Genomic DNA, 25,013 nt, shown 5'->3' on the forward strand with positions numbered 1-25,013 from the left:
ACTGACTGCTTATATAAGCAAAGTAACTTAAAATGTATGGAATATAAATCTACTTCTAGTGATTTATTTTATTGGACAATTTATCTCTTCAACCTAAAGTCAATTATATTTAACTATCATGTTGCCTGTTACATTGCAGAACTGCTGCAACTGGGTCTCCAGCTTGGAACCTTTAGACACATCGGTGGAGTCCATGCTGCCTGACTGTCCCCGAGTATCCGCAGGTATGCGTTTGATGAAAGGGGGAGTGTGCATCTAAGGTCAAAAAGCCCGATAGCGAGGGGCAGAATTCGGCTGTGTGATTTAAATATATTGTTCTATCTCAGATTATTCATAACATAGTGCATACATCTGAAACACTACCAAAACTTGGTTAAGTAGCCTAAAATGCTTACCAGCAGACTCAATAAGATATTGGGTGAAACACTTTAAGAATAACAGGGACAAAAAAAAAAAAGAAAAAGAATAACAGGGACAGTTTTGTTGGAGCTTAGGGATATGAGACGGCCTAAAAGCCATGAACTCAGAAGCCGTATAGAAGCTCAGAAAGATGTTTTCCTCTGAGCACTAATCTGTAACATGTCAGGCAGTCATATGGTTTAGAGATAATTTATTTTCATGCAAAGAATTGAGTGTAGTAAGTCTTGTCTTGTGTGTAAGACAGGATTTGGATATAGGAAGGTATGCAAGGTAGCATCCTAGGGAAAAGAACCAACATTGGAAGGAACAGAGTCAAAATGGATCTGAAGACGTTCAGAGATAGTAAAGGCCCATTGAAAGCAGAGAAGTGAGACGGTAATGCATCCAGAAGCATCTGAGACATGATAGGGTGGCATTAACTTCTTACCTAACATGTTTGTATCTGAGTGTCTAAGTGGAAAGTGACATTGCAATTGTCATTGCTTCCTTATTTTGGCTTTTGCAGATCCCAGTAATTTTTATGATAATACAGAGTGAGCAATGGTATCTAGTTATGACTAGTGACAGCCGCTGACTTGCTGCAGCTATGAATGTTGGAAAATGAGCAGGAATTTGGAACACAAACTATTCCATGTCTCAGTCATAGATGACAGCTAATCACCAAGTAAATGTGTTTATTATTTGAAGGAAGCCATTTGGTGACTGGTTCAAATTGTAGGTGATAAACTGCTGATAGCTAAATATCACTATCATTAACACATAAACTTTAACTGAACTTCACATGTTTTGTTTGTCAGTCAGTTAATCAGAGAAATAGAACAGCTAAGTGATACCAACGCTATGATATATACGTAAATGTATGTTATACAACCTATTTTTGCTGTTCATGGTGGCTTTATACTGAAAAATCACAGAACTAGCAAATACAGACTCAGTAACCCTAGGGGAAATGCAGGTTTCCTGTGAACCTCTGGCTACCTTTTTATCAACCGATCAATACAAACTCCTTGTTTTATATGTGTTTCTACTTAAACACACATCGTATCACATGTATTGTTGACTCATTACATTCAAATTCATGCCCAACAGCATTGTAATTCATGCCTGTACAAATCTTATACATACATTTCTCTATAAGGTGTGTCCCAACTTTCTTGAACTAAGGAACATTAATTAGACAATGGCGTACCACCATATTTGGGAGATCATTTGAAATAGTGAAGTCAAAACACAAAAGAGAAAAACATGGTAGTAAATAGTCCATAAAAAGTCTGTCACTTACAGAGTTAAAGCTGAAACAAGAAGGCAGAAGAGGGTCTTGCTAAAACTATGAATAGTTCAAAAATTTCTAACAGTTTATATATGTAAATGACTACAGACATGTCATAAATGTTAAGTTGAGGTTATAAATAAGTTGTAGTGGGCAGATAAATTCAAAAGTCTAGAATACAGAAAGAATGAAGACAGGTTGTTTTATCGGTATAGATGACAGGACTTTCTCCCTTACTGATTTGACGAGGGCTGGTCAGACATGCATCTGATGCTGTGACACTAGCACCTGGAACAGACAGTCACAGAAGTTAGATGTGAAGAATAAGGATGGGCCAGAACTCATGTGAAAGAGCTGGGGTCCACAAAGATGGATCATTTCTCTTCATATTGCTCTGTTTTCTGTGCTACATGGGTCCTTTATCATGGACTTACACACATTCTTGCTCCCATTGTCAGAGATGCCAAAGGAAAGTTCAGGTGAAGGAAGAACAGAAGTTCCTAGCTACTGCTGCACACCACAAAATGATCAAAGATAAGTGTCCAGATGTGTACACTAGGAATGACCTCTGCTCTCCAGCTTACAAGCCCCTGTCTCCTCACCCCATCCCCAAACACACACACACATACTCTCTCCCTACCCCCTCTCGCATATACCTTATGAGAACCATAGGAAAAAAGAATTTTGTAATAGACAAATTTACAGTTGTAAAGTCATTTGCATCTCCTTAATAAGTAATCTAGGCAAGTAGATGGCTCACATCTCTAACTCCAATACTTGACGTACACAGGATTACAAGTTCAAGGCAAGTCTAGGTTAGTCCTTAAGTAAGAGTAGTGAGTTCCAGGCCAGCCTAGGCCCCACAAACAGACACATGTATGTATTTGATATGTATCAATATCAAAATAAAGAAGAAATATTATTAGTTTCTTAGCCTTTGAAACTGTTCATGTAACTATAGCTGATGTTTATACCTGCCTTCTACTATGTGTTCAGTACTCCCTTTGCTTTCAGCTGCTTAAGATTCTTCACCTAGTAAAATGACCCAGCCTTTGTCCCAAAGCTCTCCTGCTTGAATTAGTGTTTTATAATCTCCCATTGAATATAATTACAGCAAGTATTAACACACAGTCTAGAGAATATCAACATTGCTAAGTGTCTTACTTGCTTTTCTATTGCTGGGATGCAACTCCACAACCACAGCCACGTATATAAGAAATCGTTTCTTTGTGCTTTCAGTTTCAGAGGGTTAGAACCCATGATGGTGGAGCAAAGGCATGGTGGCAGGAAGAGCTGAGATCTTACATCCTGATACTCAAGTAGGAGGCTAAGAGGCAGAGAGACGAGGGGCTGGGGGGGCACCAGTCTTTTGAAACCTCAAAGCCCATCCCCAGTGACACACATCCTCCAACAAGGCCACACCTCCTAATCCTTCCCAAACAGTTCTGCCATGTAAGATATATGAGCTTGTTCGGACCATTCTCATTCAAACTACCAAACAGAGGAATTCTTCCTTACCCATCACATAGGAGCAACTCAGTTTTCACTTAGAAATAAGGATCCATCATTAAGATAGGAATAGCAGGAAATCAAAGTGGTGGTGTCAGTTTTCCTTTCTATGGCATCCTTTTTCTAGAACTAGTAAAATATTCCTTCTTGTGGAACCAAGACCTTAGACCAGATGAGCCTGGAGTCATAGCAACAGGAAGCAGCTGTTTTATTAGTTGATCACTGTGGGTAACAGTTAGAGAGGTTAGGCCCACTGCTATCCCTTCATTCCTAGATCAAAAATAAGTATCTCTGTATGGTAAACACTGGCTTAGAGGACACACTGTTTCAGCTCCATCAGGTGCTGTCACCTAGCAGGCATCCACAAACTTTCAAAAGGGCACCCCACTGTTCTATCAAGCCTGCTGCTGAGAGACAATAGGGAACATGGTAAAGCCAGGGCGTGCAGGCCGACCTCAGGCTCCCTTGTCCATTCCTGCTCACTCTGATGAAAGCCAGCTGCTCTGCTACTACCTGATCGATGCAGAAACTGGCATGGCAAACACTGGTGTCTGGAAAAAGACAATAAGGACTTGAGGTCGTCCAACAGCCGCATGAATGACCTGGAAAGAGGATTCTCCCCAAGTTGAGGAATGACTCAATTGTAACCCTGGGTTGACTGTTGCCTTGCGAATTATCCCACACAAAATCATTCAGCTACTCTAGGTTCAGATTTCTGACCCTCAGAAACTGAGATGATAAACGAGTGTTGAGCAGGGATAGTTTACTCCACAGGCAGGTTCGTTACTGCCGCAGAATTTGACTCTGGTGGTCACTGGACCTGTACAGCAACACCTTAATGCGTTTACTTAGGGTAAAGTCTTAAGAGGCTCACCTTCTAATACTGTGGACCTTTAAGACAATTCATTCTAGAAAGACATTTCAGAAGTCACTGAAGATTATCTGTTTCCACCTTTGCTCCCCTCCCAACTCCCACACCCCACTAAGACTTTGCAGACTGTCAAAAACAAAATGTTTAATTTTTTTTTCTCACTAAAGTTTGTATTAAGTAATCTAAACTACTCAGCTATCTTCTGAAGAGTTATTTTCCCTTAGAGTGGAACATGGTACTCTATGGAGTCTTCTCATAAGTTTGAGTCCAACAAATTCAGAAGGAGATTTCCTGCCAGATGAGGCGAGAGGAGAATCACAAGTTCAAGGCCAGGCCAGGGTGCATAGCTCTAGAATAGCCTAGGCAGCTTGAGCGTCATAGCAGTCGTCTGCCTCTGAGACAGAAGTACACATGCATATAGTCGCCAAATAGTAAATACTCAGTGAGTTCTGGGTTCTATTTGGGAGCTGAAAAGTTAAAAGAAGAAGAAAGAGAAGGGGCCAGGAGAAAGGGGGAGGAGGAGGAGGAGGAAGAGGAAGAGGAAGAGAGAGAGTGACAGAGAGAGAGAGAAGCAAGAGGCCGCAGCCTCAGCCTCAGCCTCAGCCGGCCTGATGGAAAGGCAGGTGTTTGGGGTTAATGGTGTAAGCTGTAGTGGTGCCAAAGGGAATGTGGAGACTAGGAGGATAAATGGAAAGGATCCACATGTCTTGATGCTGAGATTTGATGTGGCATGGGAGAAGGCAGCAATAAGCTCTAGTAGAAATAGCTAGTGGGCATTTAAGAAGTCTTAACTATGTGTCGAATGATCAGTTTCTCGCTTTTTTAAATTTAAGTGTTTTGCACTATTAAAATCAGTCAGTTATGTGCTCTGTTTTGCAGAGAAAAAGATGATTGACTAATAGGGTCTTTGTTTTATAGTCCACATAGTATGTTATAAAATGGTTATTTTGTGTAAATGTTCTGTAGCTAGCAAGTTCTCTACACTCTAGAGGGAGCAGAAGATCTTGCTGTTTGGTGTGTGGTCTAAAGGATCAGGGCATCAATGTGCTTGTGCACGTGCTACAGCCAACCCCTCAGAGAGAGCCTTCTCCTTACAACTCCATTCCCTACACACTCCCCAGGAAGACCTTAAGGCACTCACTAAGTACCCATGCCATTAGCATATGTCCTCCAAGAACCTGTTCCTTTCCCCTACAGTGGTTTCCAGCAGCTTTTCTCTATTATGTCAGTCTAGTCAGAATACCTGATAGAAGGCTGTAATATAATCTACAGAAGAGGAAAAGAAAAAGCTAGCAGATGGCTACCTTGTGGTCTAAAAGTGGAAGTAGAAAGCTGAACTGCGTTGAGATGAGCCTTTCTTAGCTCATAGGTAGAAGGGACCATTAATAAAATGCGCCTAACTGCTAAGCTATATGTACACAAAGTGGAATGTCAACGATTACTAGGTAAATCTTGGTTGGAGGCAACCTGATACTATAACTCTAATTTTTCTTCACTCAAATTGAGCATATTAATTGCTTGTACTGAACACTTGCTAAATATTCACTGTCTTGCTGAAAATACCTCTTGAGGAAATGACACCCCAGAGTCCATCTCCTTTTTGTTAGTAAGTAATCACTTCCTTTCTAAAGATAGCATGAAAAAATCAACACTAATTGCCTCTGGAAAGCGGTATCATGCAGACTGTGTAGTCAAGTTAAGTTGTCTATTATGTTTTTAGACACATCTCTAATTAATTAGGACACTGAAAATCTATAATGTATCTTGTAAACATCTAAAAATTCAAGGCAGCTCACATACTGATACTGCATCAGTTTTGAGTGTTTAAGCGTCTCAGCATCCTTCCTTCCATTCGAAAGGTAGATTCTAATCTGGTAGGTGATGTTTTGGTAGCTGTTAGCACTGGAGGTTGTGGCTCTTTGCCGTGCAACTGGCCTGTAGCTTTGACTCAGCAGCTACTTTCCTATTCATTGTTCTGTGAGGCAGGGGTATTCTAAAAGCTGACCCCCGAGAATTCCTTTTCCAGTGAATCAATCATTAGAAATAACTAGAATCTGAAACACTGAGAAAAATCACTGAGAGAATAGTGTAAGAAACGTCTCTGAGTAAATTGTCACCCACATAGATCAGATTTGGTGTCCTCTGGTTTTGATCACAGTGGCTATAAATAGTCTCACTTTAGAAATATCACTTTTTAAAAACAAAAGTTTTGATTAGCCACCACATTTGTTGTCGTCTTACAACTTTCTAAAACAATTTGTGAAAAATCCTTCCAAGAATCTGCCATTTATTAAAGACTGCAGCTTTCCTTTTACTAAAATCTTCTCTGGAATAATTGAGATGCCAAAACCAGTTATCTTTTGGGTGCTTTTAAATGTATAACTGGATAATGTGTTTTTACTTATTGTTTAAAACTAGTTATGCCTGTTAGATAGGACACCTAGGCCCTGACATCCAGTCTTCTCACCTAGAAATTCTTAGTCCTCCCAGCGCTTAGAACCCCACCGTCCCGGGCCTACATCCGTGTGGCCTTCCTGGGTGTATGTGCTGTTCTGTCTCCTGCCTGTGCAGCCTCTGCTTCACGTAGGACAGAAGCTGTTTCTTCCCAATTCTACATTTCTCACCCTGCCTCACTCACCTGTAAGAGACACCGTCTGTCTGTCCACTGGGAAAATATTCCCGAATACGCTGTTTCCAAGGACCAGCATGACTTTCTAGGGTGATTCAGAACACCTAAAATCAATAATCCTTCATGCGAAAATGGAAATACCAAGTGAACCTTAGTCACTCAACATAGTACACATATTTTCTACTTATAAAATCTCAAGATATTCAAAGTTGGTTATCAACATGTTGAAAGAGGGACTATAATTTTTACTTTTTATTTCATTACATTTCTTGAAACATCATTCTTTCCAAAGGGAAATTGCTTCTATTTATGAACTCTGAGAGATAATTTGATCAGAGATCAGAGTTTGTATGTGTGAAAGTTGATGTTGAAAGAGACTTCGATACTTTGTATTTCTGTCCAAAGCATCTGCTAATATCTCCTTCACCTATACGTAGCTCACCCCAACTATTGACAATGTTGTGTTAGTGAGTGGAGAAATCATGTATCAATAGTTTATAGACGTTAGGGTAACCATATGGCATAATAGTGACTGATGCAAGATGTTTCTTACAGTTTCAGTTTCTTAGGCTTGAGAAGTATCCCAGTCGCTAAAATGGTTGTCAGGCAAGCAGCAGCCCTGTGTTCAGATCCCGGGTGTCCACATGGAAGCTGGGTCTCAAAAAAAAAAAAAAAAAGGGAGGTGAACTGAGGACAACACCCAACACTGACCTCTGATCTCCATATATAAGAGTAAGCAAAACAATGCACACACATGCATGCACACACACACACAGACACACACACACACACGTGCCCACACAGACATAACACACAGCATTTCTTAATTTGTAAAATAATATGGAAATAACTTGAATTACTCTGCCACATTAAGAAGTTGGTCTATCTTCTGAGCCTGTCTACTCCACTTCCAAACTAATATGTAAGCACCTTACTCACTATTCTGGTTGGCATCCCAAATGTGTGATGCTGGGATTTTGAAACTTGGCGGAGGGAGGGGGGAGGTTTCAGGGGAAAGGATCTCATCTCTTTTCCTATTGGGAAACTAAGAAACATCTGTCATTTCTTTTCTGCTCCATCTTCGTGTTTCTAGGCTCCCTTTGTCCAAATTCTTGTTCCATCTAGGTCACCGCCCCCAGGAGCACAAGCTTTCAACTCTTCATCCGCCCGCTCTTCAGCTGCCAGGTCCCTTCTTAACCCTCGCTAACGTCTCTCTTCTACCTTTTTCTGCTCTTTCCGTATTTGCCATCCTCACCCTCAGTCCCCGAAGGCCAGGCTATTCCTTAATATTTCATCTTCTGCTCAAAATCATCCTCATAACAAACTTAAGCTTGTTGGTTTCATTGCACCTCATGTACACTTATGACAAATAACACAGATCAAGGTCTTTCTTGGATTTAAATAATTTCAGAGAGTGTTACCCATGTGAACCATGAAGCTAACAGGTCGCCATACTTGCCGCTAATGCGACGACTGGTAACAAGACATGTAAGCGCCATGCGCCACTATTGCACACCCTTTGCACTGTTCACCCAGCAAGTGGATGTAGAATTAAATATTCAAAAACTAAGGTTTACGTTTAAATAAGTACTGGTAATCAATAGTGGTGGGTGGAATCTTGCTTTTAGTTTTCTAATCCCAGTTGGCCTGGTGGGATTGTTTTCCAGAGTCCAGAAGGTGGCTTGTTTCCTTTTTGACTCTGAAATCAAAGTTAGGTGACTCAGGAAGTGGCTTCAGTTTGACGAGCTGAGAGAATGCCTTGGTTTGTCTATTCCATTTTTGTGAGTTTCTGTTGATATGTGTGCATGTGCAGACTTTGTTTGTTTGTTCTGTCTGGTGGGGGTGGTGTATGTTTTATTTGAAGAGTCTTACTACATAGTCCAGGTTGGCTTTGAACTCCTAAACCTGCGACCTCGACTTTCCAAGTGCTAGAATTAGGAATGTGCCAACCCTAAAGCTTTATCAAGTTAAATTAGAGTTCATTTTTGAAAGAATGCATGGGTGTCTCTGTTCCCCTTGCTTCCATTCATAGAGTTTCTTGACGAGATTTCAAGGACATTTACTTGTATTAATAGCACCAGAGTCAGTTAATTTTAATAATTCCCAGAAGACTTTTAGGTTATCTGCTTTAAACAGGAATTTTGTCCCCCTTCTCGCTTCTCTGAGCCCAAGTCATGTGCTAAATCTCTGCTTCCATTAGCCACCAGCTGCCCTCTCTGTTGTGTACATTACTATGCAGTAAAATGGAGGCCTGCCTTTAGTTGGTGTACCTCCTGCTTGGAAGTGGAATATGGGAACATTTGAATATAGAAAACTGTGAGAAAATGCCATGTCAGTGCATCCCTGAGGCTTTTCCTCTGCAACAGGAGTGAACTCGGCTAAAAAGTTTCGTTGAGTCACGGTTGTCATAAACAGAGTCTTTAGACTTTATCTCTGCCTGTGAATGCGTCTGACTCGTCACCTTGATGTCTTGTCACTAGCCCCACCCAGCTAACTGCTCCACCTACGTTACACAAAGTTGACCTTTGCTAAGGCTTCTGATAAGGGATATAGGGTTTTCACTCCTAATACTTTTTGCTATTATAGGAAATTCATGTCTCATGAAGTTACAAAATAAAATTAAATGCTTTCTTTTGGGAACTCTAAATTCCTATGTGGTCTTTGACTGTGGTTGTGACATGAGTCCTTACTTATACTTGGCAAGTGTATGAGAGCAGAGTTAAAAGTTATAAAAGAAATCAAGCATGTAGCGCACACATTTTATCCCAGCGTTCAAGAAGGAGAGGTAGCCTGGCCTATATAATGAGTTCCAGGACAGTCAGGGCTACAGAATTCAATAATAATAATAATAATAATAATAATAATACAGAATTCAATAATAATAATAATAATAATAATAATAATAATAATGAGGAGGAGGAGGAGGAGGAGGAGAAAACGATGACAAAAAACCAGCAGCAATAAGAAAGGTCTATCATTAAACCTAAAGTTAGGATTTCCTTTTTTAAACCACTGAGACATCCTGGGTTTCCTGTGGACTATCTTATGATTAAAAGCGTGTTGTGTTGTAGTTAGTCTACAGAGAGAGCTGTTGTTTCACCATGACCTCACCCCAACATTCCTACGCACAACAGTGCTACTACTTGTTATCTTCTTGAGCAAGACATGAAGCTCGTTAATCCCTGCATTGCTTGCATTGTTCTGACTAGCCTTTTCTACATGCTAACAACCTTTGCCGTTCATAATACTTTATTTACTTTTCTTAAATTCACAGCTTATTTTTGCCATCTCACGTTCCTGTATACAGTTGAGTACTTAACCCCACAGAAAGAACCAGCAGTATGATCTTTGTGATTTTTTTTTTGAGGTTGTCTTCTGTGAACTAACTGACTTGTACTGTTGTGCTAACTTACTTACTGTAATATATGAGGAATATTTCTTAATTATACTTAATTGCTAGAGTTTTGTATAATCCTAACTTTACTTTTTAGATCAAAAAGACTCTTCTGTGACTAGTCTCTGAATCATTTCTCTTGTCGTTGCCTTTTATATTGAGCCCTGACTGTTAAGAGCATTGTGGCCCTGTTTCTGCCTCTCTAAGGGAGCGCTCCTAGACACCCTGATGCTAACTCACCAAATGCCTCTAGAATGGGAAAAATAAAAGACCAGCACAAGCAGTCTACCTTTTTTTTTCTGTCTGGCTTTGGCATCATTCTTGGCTGGCTCTGATAATTTAACTGGGGCTTCTCTTATACTCTACTTTTACTGGGTTACCATTTGCAAACAGTAACTGGTTTATTTGATTTTAATAGATTGACACAATACCCTCTGGTCATATTACCTGCGCCCAAGTCACTGCTGCTCCCTCCCTCTTCCTGTGTCCTCCTTTCCACTGCTTTTTCAAAATGGTTTTACTTCTATTTTCATCTCATGTACTTTTAAAAGATTTAATTTTTTATTTTAAGTACATGAGTATTTACATGCATGCATTTATGTGTACATGCGTGGTCCTATCAAAAGCCAGACAAGGACACTGGACCGTCCAGAACTGGAAATATGGAAATACGTGCATGCTGGAAATCAATATTGGTCCTTTGAAAAAATATTAAGTGCTTTTAAGCAAGGAGTCGTCTCCCCAGCCCCCCATTTATACACTTTTGACCAAAGCCTTTTCTACCTCAAGCATGAAGATTTTCTAAGATGCACTTGGCAAACTGAAATCATCCTCTTCCCACTGAAATAACTGACCAACAGCATGACATCAAGCTAATGATGTTCACTCTCACAATCAGGTGTTTTTTAACTTTACATTCTTAAAAAAAAAAAAAAGACTGTAGATAGATAACTCATGCAGGCGTGAACACTTTGCTTGGCACATACATACAAATTAAGCTGTATTACTACCCTGCATCTCATAGCTTGAAAGGAACTACATCACATGCCCCCCAGTTGTTTAAGGCAGCAAATGTACCTGAAAGTCCAGGTGGGAGGGAGATGGCGTGACTCAGCATACGTGAGCAAGATGTTCCGCAAAAGATAAGCCAGACCCTACAAGGGTATTTATTGTCAAATCTTCTTCCACCGTTTCCTGATTCTCAGCACCCATGGATCCTGGTAGTTACATTTGCCTTTTCAGAATAGGAGAGGTTTGAAGGAAACTTAAGAATACCTCATACGAGGCCTGATGGCACTCAGAGGAGGGATAGCAAGTTACCAAGAAGAGACTCCATATCCTAAGAGCATATATAGGGGGAGGAGGTCTCCCTCAATCACAGACATAGGGGAGGGGAGAAGGGGGGAAGTGGGAGGGAGGGAAGAATGGGAGAAAACAGGGGAAGGGCTAACAATCGAGATGTAAAAAAAGAAAAAAGAAAAAAATTTATTTAAAAAAATATTAAAGTATATACTATTAAATAAAAAAAAGAATACCTCATGCTTCATGCATTTGCATTTCCACTTAAAACCTCGTTTTCAGCACACTACCCTTTTACTCATAATGGAAAACACGTAATTTCCCGTTGGGTAAGTGTGGCTGAGCTGGTCATCTATGGCTTTAGCTTCTCTTCTCCCTCAACCGGACAGTAAACAGCTGGGACCTCGTGCTTCCCATCCTTTCCCTGTGGCTCCTACGGATGAGGACAGCCTGGCTCACACATCTGACCGGGCACTTATGCAGGGCCCCACATTTGCCTTTTGAGTTCTTCAGTCCAAGCAGGGCTGGTTGTCTGGCGCCTTCCCTGGAGGTACCCTCCAAATTCTCAGTTCCTCTCATCACACCATTTCCACGGTGCATTAAATGAACTTTTCAAGAGATACCAAGATATCCTTAGCTATATAGCTTGAGTTCTACTTTGTAGCGCCCCTCCTTGACCCCATATGCACAAACCAGGGGATATGCACATTGGCAAATGAGATTAACTGAGTATAAAGGAAGCCTTAATTGAGAATACCCAACTTAATTTTAAAACTCATCAAGTTAATATAGCCTCACTTTTAAATTTAATGTTTTTAGCCACTCTGTTTTAACTCATTTAATATAATAAAGCTTAGTTCAAATTCATTTGAACTCATCTTTTTTTTTTTCTCAATTCCCTAAAATGTTTCTATTCAACCATTGTTTTTAAACAACTAATGAATCTTTTCTTTCTGGTTCTCTTGTGCAAGTGAGGTATTTTTTTTTTCTATGCAAACCATAATGTGTAATTGCCCTGTCTTTCCTTTATCTCTCTTTGTGATCCATCTTAGCAGACACTGGTTGCTTTATGATTTTGGGGGGCAGTGGGGGAGTATGCATATGTATATATTCGTGGAAAGAATATGTATCAGTACAATTATTCCTTAATGAAATTCTTTACATTGTAAGCTGGATTTCAGAGACTGTCACGCAATCTAAGGCACATTGGAAGTCTTTTCAGCACTGATGCTGCAGAAGTTCATTTATTTAACATTAACTTGACCTTTCTTTTGCTAGCACCACAAAAATAAATGGATACATAAATATTTCTTCTCTTTGTACTAAGTGCCAAGTATAGGCCGTGGTCCTGGTGACGTAGCCATGAATGAGACAAGGATCTTACCTTTAGTCCCTGTGTATCCCAGCAGACACTGATACACTTCAGATAAAGTCGATACTCAGCCAGCCAGATATGGCAGTGAACTTGCTGTCTCACAACTTCAAGGCCATGTCTACAGTCTTATTTTCTGCCGTTTTTCATCTGGTTTAATCTCAAGATGCTCCCCTCATCTAGAAGAGATGCTGTGACGAGTCCCTTGTTGTCATGGAAGAGGAGAGAGGAGAGAAGACCCTGAGTCCAGGCTGCTTACCAATACACTGGCATTACTTTACAAGCCTCACTGTAACATTTGCCAACCCGCAAAAAACATGTTGTGCATTATATTAGTCAGGGTGCTCTGGTGTTCTAGGCGTCCTCATTCCTCCATGAATGTCCTTAAATTGAAGGGACAGACGCATAAAAGAAATGTTGTTATCTATTCCAATAATGAAGTAAGGACTTGCTTTCTTGATTAAGTAACAAAGAGAGGACCTCTTTTCTGCCTGGGGAAGGGTCTTCATGAGGATATATCTAACCTGAGCCTTCTAGCTGACAGGAAGTACAGCAGGTGTTCCTTTTGTTCCCTGATTACCTGGTGTGTGTCCAATACTATTGTAGACACTATCAACACAGCAGTAAAGAAACATACAGTGGACACATGGACAAATATTTATTACATAGTAGTGCACACTAAGCCCAGGATAAAATAGGTGAGAAGGAGAAAACAGAGTACCAAGGGCTACAGTTTGCAGAGTGATGGGGTACCCTTTTCTATTGAGAATACCTAAGCAGACTCCTAGGCAGTAATGAGACAAAGAAGCAGGGAATTGTTTCAGGCTGGAACAAGGATACACTGGGTACAAGTGATCTTTAGGAAACCAACAGGCTTTCTTCTTGACCATGGGTTAGGAGTGGGGAGAGGGAAGGATGAGACTGATAAAGAGTGAGCTAAGCAGGCGGATCACTGAGTTCGAGGCCAGCCTGGTCTACAAAGTGAGTCTAGGACAGCCAAGGCTATACAGAGAAACCCTGTCTCGGGAAAAAAAAAAAGAGTGAGCTAAGCAGTGTGAGGCTCTGTGAGCACCCTCCTAAGCTGAGGGAAGGGAGCTGGCTTGGTAAGACATTTGAAGAGCCAAGTGATGCCACTGGGTTTCCCTTGGTTTGGTTTTGATTTTGGAAATCTATCTTTAGCAGCAGTGTGAAACATGACCTTAAAGAGAACGAAAAGAAGTCAATTGTGATTGTAATGCGAGATCCCATAGCCTAAATTAAATAAGTAGGGGAAAGCGTGGCAGAAACAGCGAGTTCTGGTGTCCAAAAAGCCTGGTTTACAGGATCTGATGCCTTGTTGATTGAAGAATAACTCTCAAGTTTACACATGGGTGTCTGAGTGATGATAATGCCATGACCTCTGGAGAAAATATATAAACCTAATTGAATTTAGGCCAGCAGAAATATAGATGTGGAAGTCAGAAAACCAGTCAGAGAGGACTTGACTGATACTTTCATATACATTTTTAAAGAAGGAGTGAAAAAGCATACTTATTCTTGCCAGATACTGCAGAGAACATTATAAGAATGTGGACTTTCACAATCCTATTGGATTTGACAGCTGGGAGGCTATCAGGAACCTCAAGAAGACCACTTTCCATAGACATTGGTTTAGACAGAGCCGCACTGTAGTTGACTTAAGGAATTAACAGGCAGGAAGCTGAGATCTTCCAGCCAAATTCACTTCATCATCTTCTTCAGAAGCTTTGGGCCTGGTGTTAGACCTTTCTTCTCCTTCCTTTCTTCATTTTCCCCACTTGGGGCCTAGAGCTGAATGCCTGAGCTAGGGACACAGTAGAAAGACAGACCAAGATCTTTGTGTCTCCAGCTGGAGAGACCATGGGTAGGAGAGCCTGGTGTTGCTGAGTGGGTAGTCAAGGATCGTTCTCAGTGGCCAGCCGCCGGTCATGGGAGCCCAGAATCCTGTCCCCAGAGGAGAGAGGCAGGGGACAGAGCTTCTTCTCTGTTGAGTGAAGAAGCTTGGAACAGGAAGCGGAGTTGGAATGCACATTTGCAGGACCGGTAGGAGAAATTCAGTGTGAGACTAGATCTAGAATCAGAAGTGGGAGAACTGGCCGTGGTTAGACATTGAACCATGCTTGACTAACTTTCTTCAGGACCACGGACTGAGCGACTGTTGCCATAAAAACAGAAGAGATGGAGTGGTTAATGAACAGACACTGTCAACAATACTTGAAATATAGGTTGCTAATTAGTATTTCTGAAGCCAAGGTAGGGGTTCAGAGGGCATGAGAGGAAAGGGACACCTGAGTTTCTGAGAGCTCGAAGTCAATGTTTGGGTCCCATTCAAGGATAGGATCCAGGTAGTGGCCGAGGGACCGTAACTGCAATGAAGGTGCAAAGCTCCGGTTTGTGTCGAGTTGGGGGTTGAAAGCAGTAGTCAGGACAAGAGGCTTTGTGTTTTCTACCCAGAAAATTCATTAAGTTACCTAAGTCTTAAAGCCTCAGCTTCCAAACACACCTTGATCTTGCTTGCAATGCTGTCTCCGCCCACTGGGGGGCGGGGCTCGAGGGCGAGGCTGGTGGCTGTTCAGAAGCCTCGAGAGCCATCAGTTCCTACCAGACTCTTGCTGGGGGTGCTGTCTACCCCATGGCCGGGCGCAGGTCTTCAAACGTCTACCCCCTCCCAGGCAATAGTGGTGGTGGCCTGGAAGGGCCAGTGCCCGTGCGAGTTGACACTCCAACCTGGCTGAGCAGCCAAGCAGCCAACAGCAGGTTGATGGTGCGGCCAGGTATCGGACCAGGCATCTGTCCAGGCCCTGAAGTGTGGGGAGTGCCTCTGGGTCCCTCCCCTTATGAATTCCGAGGCGGGCTAGCACCCTATGGAGCTGGTGAGGCAAGGGTCTGGTCCCAGAGTTCCTCTGAGGATACCTGCCCAGGACCCTACATCGCCCTGAGGTACATGCCAAATTTGGCACTGCCAGAGGACGTTTCGGCCATACAGAAAGAGATGGAGCAGCTGGCCAAGGAGCTGAGACAGAAGAGGATGACCCTGGGGTACTCACAAGCCGATGTGGGGTTCGCTGTCGGAGCTATGTTTGGGAAGGTTCTCAGCCAGACAACCATATGCCGCTTTGAGGCCCAGCAGCTCAGCCTTGCCAACATGTGGAAGCTGCGGCCTCTGCTGAAAATGTGGCTGGAGGAAGTAGATGAGAAGAACCGTGTGGGCATGTGCAGAATGGAGATGATCCTGCAGCAGGCCCGGAAGCGGAGACGCGCAAGCAGGGAGAGACGCATTGGGAGCAATCTGGAGAAACTGTTCTTGCAGTGTCCAGAGCCCACGCCCCAGCAAATCAGCTACATTGCTGGGCGCCTCCGGCTGCAGAAGGACCTGGTCCAAGTGTGGTTTTCTAACCGGAGCCAGATGGGCAGTTGGCCAAGCAATGATACCTCCCGGAGGGAGAATGTGGGGGCAACTGGGCCTCCTTACCCAGGGCCACCGGTGTGCTTTCCCCTGGCACCGGGGCTCCATTTTGATTTTCCCCACTATGGGGGGTCATGTCTTACACCCCTCTACTCCTCTACCCCATTTCCTGTACGAGGAACCCTTTTGTCGGCCCCAACCACCACCCTCGGCCTCCCCAGGCTGTCAAGCTGAGGGGCCTACCCTGCAGAGGGAGGATCAGAGAATAGAGAGAGGGGGATTTTGTTTCAAGGGTTTTAGTGTTCAGTTCTCTGCCTAAAGAAGTTAAAGAAATGTAGAGGGTGAGGGTGGGAGTTACTGTTTTAAGAAGGGTTGGGAGGGCAGTTAAAGCTTATCGCTTGCTTCTTTTTGTTTTCACCTTTGTTTTTCCCTGGTGTTGGCATTACAATATATTTATGGCTTCAACATTTTGTTTCTCTTTCTTAATTATTAAAGACACGTCCATTGTTCCTTATTGTTACCAGAAAACACAAAGAGTTTCTTTCTTTATAAACACAGCATAAAATTAAAAACACAAGTCACAGACAACTACTATACCCACATTAACAAACAAACAAACTGAAAACAATCAGAACTTTGCGCAAACACAGAATCCAGGATAACAATCACTCCTCAGGAAGGCCTAGAAGTGCAGTTGGAAAGTAGCACAGGAAACCCTCTCAGACTCATGGGCTTCCTTACAAGCTCATCCCCACCCTCCACCCCACCCCCTACCCCCCACCCCACCCCAACCCACCTCCCGCCAATTCACCTTTTTACTTCCAACCAGCCAGTGAATGCTTGAGCAGGTGTGAGGGTCTCAGCTCAGGTGTCCGCCTTCCTGAGGTATGCGCCGCCCTGGCCTTCCTCTTTAGCCGGCCATGGACCAGTTTGTGACTAGGTTGGCAAGGTGCACCCCCACCAACCCCGCCACCACCAGCCCCAGCCCTCTAGCTTAGAGCTCCACTTGGTTTGTTCTTTGGGAATACCTTTTACTTGGTTTTGAGCTGAGCCACGCTTGCAGTAGTTCCCTGGTGTCTGACGTGGGAAAGCCATGGTGCTGTTTCCCCGGCTTTCCACACTCAGCTCCATAGAACTCTTTCCCAACAGGCACCTCCATCCCTTTCCCACCTCCTGCCCCAAGCTGACTTGTCGTCCAGTTCTGCTCTTGCTCTTATCAGTTATGGGGCTGGGAAAGTTGCTCAAGGGTAGAGCGTGCAAAGGCCCTGGGTTTGATCCTAGCATCAAAAATATCTCTGAAAATCTCTTTACTTTTTGATTTTTCTGCTGCAGACCTACACGCAGGGTATATTAAAGCCCCATCAGTGTGGTGCAACTGAGCTTGCTTTCTGCGCGCTCGCCAGCTCCTGCTTTTCCTTCATCAGTATTCCAAAGGATTCGTCTAGGGTATTTTCACAGATCATACTTCATTACATTTATTTTGTACTTTGTTTTCCAAGTTAATTTTCGTTTGTATTGTTGCTCATGGCCTTTTCCTAGCTCCTGATTCTTTTCATTATTCTTTTTTCTAGTATGTTTTTGACATGAATACTCTGTGTATGTGTTGTCTTGTTCTGTTTTCTGGTGCCTATGTGAGATGCCTGTGTGGAATCAAAAGGAGAAGCTCTGTAAAACTACATCTTGGTCCTTTGTTCTTCAGTTTCATAACTGAATTTTCTCAGCACGCATGAGTCAGGTGGACCCAATGCCCCCAGTTAGTGCTTCCTTCCTTTCTCTGTAGAAACTGGTACACCACTCTCCACTAGCACGCCTGGTAACATTCGCCATTGCAACTATTTTTTAAGTGTAAATTGAGTTTGTACAATTAAATTGCTTTTACGATGTGCAACTATACCACCATCCTCTCCCAGTTCTGTGTCACATTGCTAAAACATAAGCTCTGTCCCCACTGCACACGAACTCCTTCCCCCCTAAGCCTGGCCCATCTGCTTGGTGTCTTTATGGGCTTGCATATTCCAGGCATTTATATTAATGCATTCATACAATAATTGTTCCCTGTGTCTTACTTATTCCACCTGGCACATTTTTCAAGGCTCATATATGTTGCAGTATTTATCAGAACTGGTTCTTTTTTGTGAGTGGACAAGATTCTGTTGCAGAAGTACACTAGGATTCGTGTAAAAACTCAATACTTGGTTATCCCCCCCTGCTGTCTCCTGAGAATCGTGTTGCTGTGAAGAGCTGTAGGGAACTCTGTTGGATCCCTGCTGTCAGTTCTCTTGAGTAAACACCTAGGGATAGAATTGCTAAGTCAGCTGATCCTATTAACTTCTTATATTATTTTTAATAATATTAATTCGTTTTGAGAATTTCATTCAGTGTATCATTCATATTCACTCCCATCACCCAACTGCTCCCACATCCACCCCCATCTTTCTATCCACAGAATTTTGATTTGTTTTTTTTTCCATTTTTTTCTTAGCTCATCCCAATGTTTATGTTGCCCAATAGCCTTGAGTGTGAGGCCTGCCCTGCAGTGTGATCTACCCACAAAAGGTCAAATTATTAATGAAATCTGAGTCTTCTCCCAGCAGCTAGGCATAAGAATCCACGGCCACCTCCGTGCTGTGATTTCGTGTGGCCTGTGCACGCTGTCACAGTCACTCTGAGTCCACATGTGCAAACACCCCACTGTGTACAGAAGACGCTGTTTCCCTGTAGTCATCCACTACCCCTGGCTTTTGCGGCCTTGCCACCACATCCCCTCTTTCACAGGGATCCCTGTGCCTTTGGGGGAGTGGTTTAATATAGATGTTTCTTTTAAAGAGAGCACTTTGCAGTCTCTTATTCTCTGCATGTTGACCAGTTGTGGGTCTCTGTTAATTGCAGCTATTGCAGGATTATTAACTTTCTGAGGCACTGCCAAAGGTCTTCCTCAGCAGATGTGCCATTTTGAATCCTCGCTAGGAACATATAGGATTCAGCTTCTCCAAATTCCTGCCAACACTTGTTATCCCCCTATCATTTTTTCCATTATTTCCATCTTAGTAGATGTAAAGTGATAGTTCATTGTGGCTTAGATTTGCATTTCTCCAATGACTGATATTTCACAAATGATATTGAGCTTCTTTTCATATGCTAATTGTTCAATTGTTTTTCTCTTTTTTTTTAAAGAAACGTTGATTCAATTATTTTGCTCGTTTTTAAATTGGTATGATTTTCTTTACATATTCTAGACGTTAAAACCTTTACCAGATATGCAATTTGCAAATATTTTCTTTCATTTTATGGATTGTCCTTTTACTCTTCATATTGTCCTTTTGATACACAAAAGTCTTTAATGTGATGTGCTGGCCTAGTCATAGATACACAAGATGTTGTGAGCCTACAGTAGTTTATAGAGTATGATGGGAAAACAACACAGAAATAAAAAATTTGACTCCTAGGTTCACTGGAATACAAATCGGTGCCACCTTCATAAAAAGACTTAGATAATTCACATGAAACCTTTTTAATTTTTCCATGATCTATCATTTTAACATGTAAGAATATTTATGAAAAGGTACTTGTATGCCTACCTGAAAAATTTAGAGATAAGCATGAGCATTATAATATTCCTTCTAAAAACTGCGCATTTGTTGTTATTTTGACACAGATCTCTGTATCAAGGTAGCTTTGAACTAGGATTATACTCTTGGCAACTACACCCAGCCCTAAGAAATGCTTTCGTCTAGTTTTAATTGAATGTAGATTTTATATGCTATATTCTGATCGTACTTTCCCTCCCATAACTCCTCCAGAACCTTCCACCTCCTCGCCCCTGCAAATCCTTATCTTCTCCCCCCCCCCTTAGAAGTCAAGCAGGCACCAAGAGCAAAAATAATATAATAGGACAAAACTAACAAACAGAAAAAAGAGCCAAAGAAAATACACAAGAAACACAGACACAGAGACACACATATTCACTCATATAGCATGGATGCAGGCAGAGTCGACGTCCAAACTGGGTAAGCACGTCCCCAATAGTTCCTGCCTCACAAATATGTCTGTCAGATATATTCGGCCAGAGGGCTGAATATAATGCTCCAACATTATAGAGAGTTTTGGGTGGCTATTCAAGTAGCAAACTGTCTCTGTCATCTTCTCATTTGGAAAGGTATTAACCTGCACCCCCTGTGTTTATTCCTTCTCAAGTCTCTGATGGAGTTGAAGACCAGGTAGCTTAGTTTTACAATGAAGCTTAGCTGTTTAGGGGTTAATAATTTTTAGGTCTAGAGAGCTGTTTTAAGTTAATAATGATGAGATATGATAGATAATGATTTACATTCAGAATTTTAGATGCACCTAAGATAAGAAAGATGTTTTCTTCAAGGCTGCCAAATAAAAATAGCCAAAACACTAAGAATGTAACATTTATATAATTCCTGATTGTTTCATAGTTCTGTTTGCTATAGTTAGTTTATTGTATATATGTGTAATAATATAAAAGTATATGTAAAAATAAAAAATACTTAATTAAGAAAAAGAAATTTCACAAAAACACAAAATTAGAAACCATAGCATGTAAGCCAAAAGTAAGTTTGAAAATGTCCAGACAAAGAATTATGAGACAAAAACCTCCAAAGATACAATTGAGTTCATTTTGTGTTGGCTGTTGACTGCTTGGCACACCCAGTGAGACTCCATTAGAGAAAACTAACTTTTCCTTTGCTCTCAGTTGTCAGTTGGAGATAGCTTATGGGTTAAGGATGGGGGCTCATGTCCACTAAGAGTGGTGGGACCCCATCTGTCTTGGACCTGCACTGTTCCTCGCATGCTGTCCCAATCTCTGTGAATTCTTATGTCTGTCAATCCTCCTGTTTCTAAAAGACCTTGTTTCCTTGGTGTTCCCATCCCCACTGACTTACACTATATCTACCTCCTCTTCTGAAAACCCAAGGGGAGGGAATTGACAGAGCCATCTCATTTAGGACTGAGTATTTCAAGCTATCCTATTCTCCACATATTGTCCAGTTAGCTACTACAGGAGGAAGCTTCGCTGCTGATGGCTGAACACAACACTGACCTATGAGTTTAACGGAAATAATTGTTATGTTCTTTTAGCAGAACAGCAGTATTTGATTTTCCCTTAGGACTGCGGCCTTTATATTCTCAAGTACTTGGACACCCAGAGCAGTGTCAGGCATCGGTTCCACCCCATTGAGTGGGCCTTAAATCCAATCAGAGAGTGCTTGGTCACTCCCACAACTGGTTGCCACTCGTGTACCAGGACTACCCGCAGGCATGTTGTCATTGTAGATAGATGGTTTTGTAGGTGTTGTGATGTTCACCTTTCTTCTCTGATAGTGTACAGAGTAGCTTCCAGAGCCGTGAACACTAGTAGTGGTGAAGGCTACAGTTAGGAACTAGCTCAATTTTTCTATATTCAGTGAGATCTGTAGATGTTGTCTTCAGCAACTGGGCATTTCTATCAGTTTGCGGAGCAGAACCAATGGCCTTGGCAGTAGCCTGGATTTGCCGGAGGCTCCCATGGGGCTCCGTTGGCCAAGAGCTCAATTAGATGTAATCCATATCTGGCAATGGAGATTTCACTTAGTTGCAAGAAATGCCCAGTGGGGACCATGTCTCTCCCATGTTTTGCTGATTCTGTTTGTATTTCTTTCATTTATTTGTATATTGTAAGAAGCTTGTAGTGTCATAGGTTTTCTCACAACACCTCAAATGGGCTTCAGTTTTTATGTCCTGCCCTGAATACCCCCTTCCTTACCTTCCTCTTCCCTCCCCAACTCCATTTAATCCCTCCTGTTCCGTCTCATCCCCCAACCCCTCTCCACTCATAACTTTCTTCTCCCCACAATCCCTTACTCCATACATAACCACTGTGGTTACAGGGATCGTAGCCTGCTTTCCCAAGACTTAGCAGCTAACATACACATTAAGCAAATACATGCCATATTGTGGGGGGCGGAGGGGTTGGTCTGAGTGGCCTCATTCATGATTTTTTTTTATTTAAAATGTAGAAGTTTATTAAATGAGCATGGGAGAGAAGGAAAGAGGGGAAGGTTACCCCAGAGCATGACAGAGAGACAGAGAGACAGGGAGAGAGAAGAAGAAATAAGAGAGTGTGATACTTGTTTTCTACCTCTATCCGTTTGTCTGTTAATTTCATGATTTTGTTTTTTTAACAGCTGAGGAATATCACATTGTGTAAATGGTTCCACATTTTCCTCATCCATTCATCCAAGGACAGACACCTAGGCAGTTTTCAATTTCTGGCTGTTACGAATAGAGCAGCAATGGGCAGAACTGAGCAGGTTTCTCTGTAGTCCAGCATAGGGCCCTTTGGATTTGGGCCCAAGAGTTGCACAGCTGGATCTTGAGGTAAATCTATTTACAGCTTCCTGAGGAACTGCCACACTGATTTCCATGGTGCCTGTACCGTTTTGTACAGCCAGCAGCAATAGATGAGTGTTCCTCTTTCTCCATATTCCTGGCCAGAATGAGATGCCATTTCTTTTATTCATCTTGGCCATTCTTTGGGAGCGACATAGTCCCAACTGGGTATTCTCAATGTAGTCTGATTTGCATTGTGCTCATGACCAAGAATGTTGGACATTTCTTTAGGTGCCATTGGAGTTTCCTCTTTTGGGAATTCTCTGTTTCGATCTGTATCCATTTTTATACAGGACTATTTGGTTTTGATGTCCAGTTTTTTAGTTCTTTGTGTGTTTTGGTTATTAGCCCACTATCAGATGTGTAGTTGGTTAAAAAAAAATTTTTTTTCATTCTGTAACCTGTTGCTTTGTTCAAATGATAGTGTCCTTTGCCATACAAAAGCTTTTCAGTTTCATGAGACCCATTTTTTAAATTGTTGTTCTTAGTGCTTATACTATTTAATAAGTTCAAAACTATCCCCCAATTTCACTTCTATTAAATTCTGTGGTTTTGGTTATTATATGGAGCTTCTTGATCTCTTTGGAGTTGAGTTTTATGCAGGGTAATAAATGGGGAATCTGTTTTCATTCTTCTACATGCAACCATCCAGTCTGACTAGTACCATTTGTTGAAGATGCTGTCTTATTCCAGTGTGTATCTCTAGATTCTTTATCAAATACCAGGTATCCATAAGTGTGTGGACTTATGCTTAGGTCTTCACTTTTATTCTATTGATCAATGTATCTGTTTTTATGTCAATATCATGCTGGTTTTATTACTATATCTCTGCAGTACAATTTGAGACCAGGGATGGTGGTACCTAGCAGTTCTCTTATTATTTAGTATTTATGGTTTTTAGGTCTCCTGGATGTTTGTTTGTTTCCATATGAAGCTGAAACTGTTCATTTAAATTCTGAGAAGAATTACGTTGGTGTTTTGATGGGAATTGCATTGGATCTATGGTTTGCTTTTGGTAGGATGGTCATTTTTAACTATATTACTCCTACTAATCCATGAGCATGGGAAATCTCTCCATCTTCTGATAACTTTTTTATTTCCATAGTGTGTTAAAGTTTTCTAATATTTTTTGTATTTTTACATATACATTTATATTATTACACATATATAAAATAAACTACATACAGTAAGAAGAACCATGAAACAGTCAGGGATATTATTAATGTTACATTCATAATGTTTTAGCCGTTTGTATTTGGCAACTTTGAAGAAAACATCTTTTCTATCTTGGTGAGTCTAAAATTCTGAATGTAAATCAATGTCTATCATATCTCATCTCTATCAACTTAAAACATCTATCTAGACCTAAGTTTTTAATCATACAAGTCTCTCATTTTACTGGAAGTTTTTATCAACTGTAGAAGGTTTCTGGTGGCATTTTTATGGTCTTTTGTGTATAAAAATCATATTGTCTAAATAAAGATACTTTGTCTTCTTTTCCTATTTATATACCTTTGATGTCCTTCAGTTCTCTTATTGCTCTAGTTCAGATGTCAAGTGCTATATTAAATAGGTACAGAGAGAATGGATGATCTTCTTCTTGATTTTAGTAGAAATGCTTTGTGTTCCTCCTTGTTTAGGTTGCTGTCAACTGTGAGCTTGCTCTGTGTTTCCTTTATTATTAGAGGTATATCTCTTGTATCTCTAGTTCCTCCAGGACTTTTATCATGAAGGAATGTTTGTCAGAGGCCTTTTCTGCATCTAATGAGATGATCATGTGGTTCCTGTCTGTCAGTCTGTTTATGTGGTGGATTACATTAACCAACTTACATATGTTCCAGCAGCTATATTTGAAGAAAACCTGTAAGTAATTTAGCATTCCAGAATATGCCATTATCACAGTCATCTTTGCCTCTAAAATAGTAATTTCTCTTTCTGAACCCTTCTTAAAAGAATACATTTAACCTTTTCAATTTTGCTTGTATTTGCTATTTCCATAAAAGACATTTCTCTAAACAAGCCATAGCCATATCCATAGACACACATACTCATATATCTAGTATGTTAGATAGGCTACAAATTAAAATTTTAGGGATATTTAAAAATCAAAGCCCATTAATTCAAAAGAGCTGTGGCGTTGCTCAAGAAGTGAAGACACCTGCCATCTGTCTGTTTTGCAGCACACCATGGTAATTTACAATTACTATCCATGTGTTTATACACCTTTGTGTAGTTAGCCCATATATAGAATATAACCCAAATCATTTCCATGTTTCGGAATGTTTATTTTCAATTTTAAAAAGTATTTAAAAATACAAAATTTTGCTTCTAACACAGAATCTTCCAGGTTTGTCATTTTTTGAAGCAACCAAAAAAAAAAAAAAAAAGAGGAAAAGTCATAGGGGAGGGGAATAAAGGGAAAATGGGAGGGA

The 25,013-nt window shown here is 41.2% G+C and overlaps 2 protein-coding genes and 1 long non-coding RNA gene across 12 annotated transcripts in view; 2 read left to right on the forward strand and 1 right to left on the reverse strand.

Moving 5' to 3' along the window:
- Positions 1-25,013, forward strand: part of ARB2A (ARB2 cotranscriptional regulator A) — a 363,769-nt gene that overhangs the window by 245,996 nt on the left and 92,760 nt on the right. For 9 of the 10 annotated variants that reach the window (XM_084802553.1, XM_084802560.1, XM_084802551.1 and 6 more), the window contains one exon: positions 140-224. In XM_084802553.1, the coding sequence (XP_084658679.1) occupies positions 140-224 (85 nt within the window). Of the gene's footprint in view, positions 1-139; positions 225-12,930; positions 13,085-25,013 lie in introns of those variants that run through there. The other variant, XM_084802556.1, reaches the window with a different exon arrangement.
- Positions 11,279-12,924, reverse strand: LOC311609452. The gene is made up of 2 exons (XR_014783392.1): positions 12,777-12,924; positions 11,279-11,327 (listed from the first exon to the last, which is right to left on the reverse strand). It is a non-coding gene; the product is annotated as an uncharacterized lncRNA (long non-coding RNA).
- Positions 15,335-16,576, forward strand: POU5F2 (POU domain class 5, transcription factor 2). The gene has a single exon (XM_084802562.1). It carries the CDS (start codon positions 15,415-15,417, stop codon positions 16,420-16,422), a length of 1,008 nt encoding a protein of 335 aa, XP_084658688.1. The 5' UTR covers positions 15,335-15,414; the 3' UTR covers positions 16,423-16,576.

The sequence above is a fragment of the Acomys minous genome (genome assembly GCF_964271855.1).
Source record: "Acomys minous genome assembly, chromosome: 11".
NCBI classification, from domain to species: Eukaryota; Metazoa; Chordata; class Mammalia; order Rodentia; family Muridae; genus Acomys; species Acomys minous.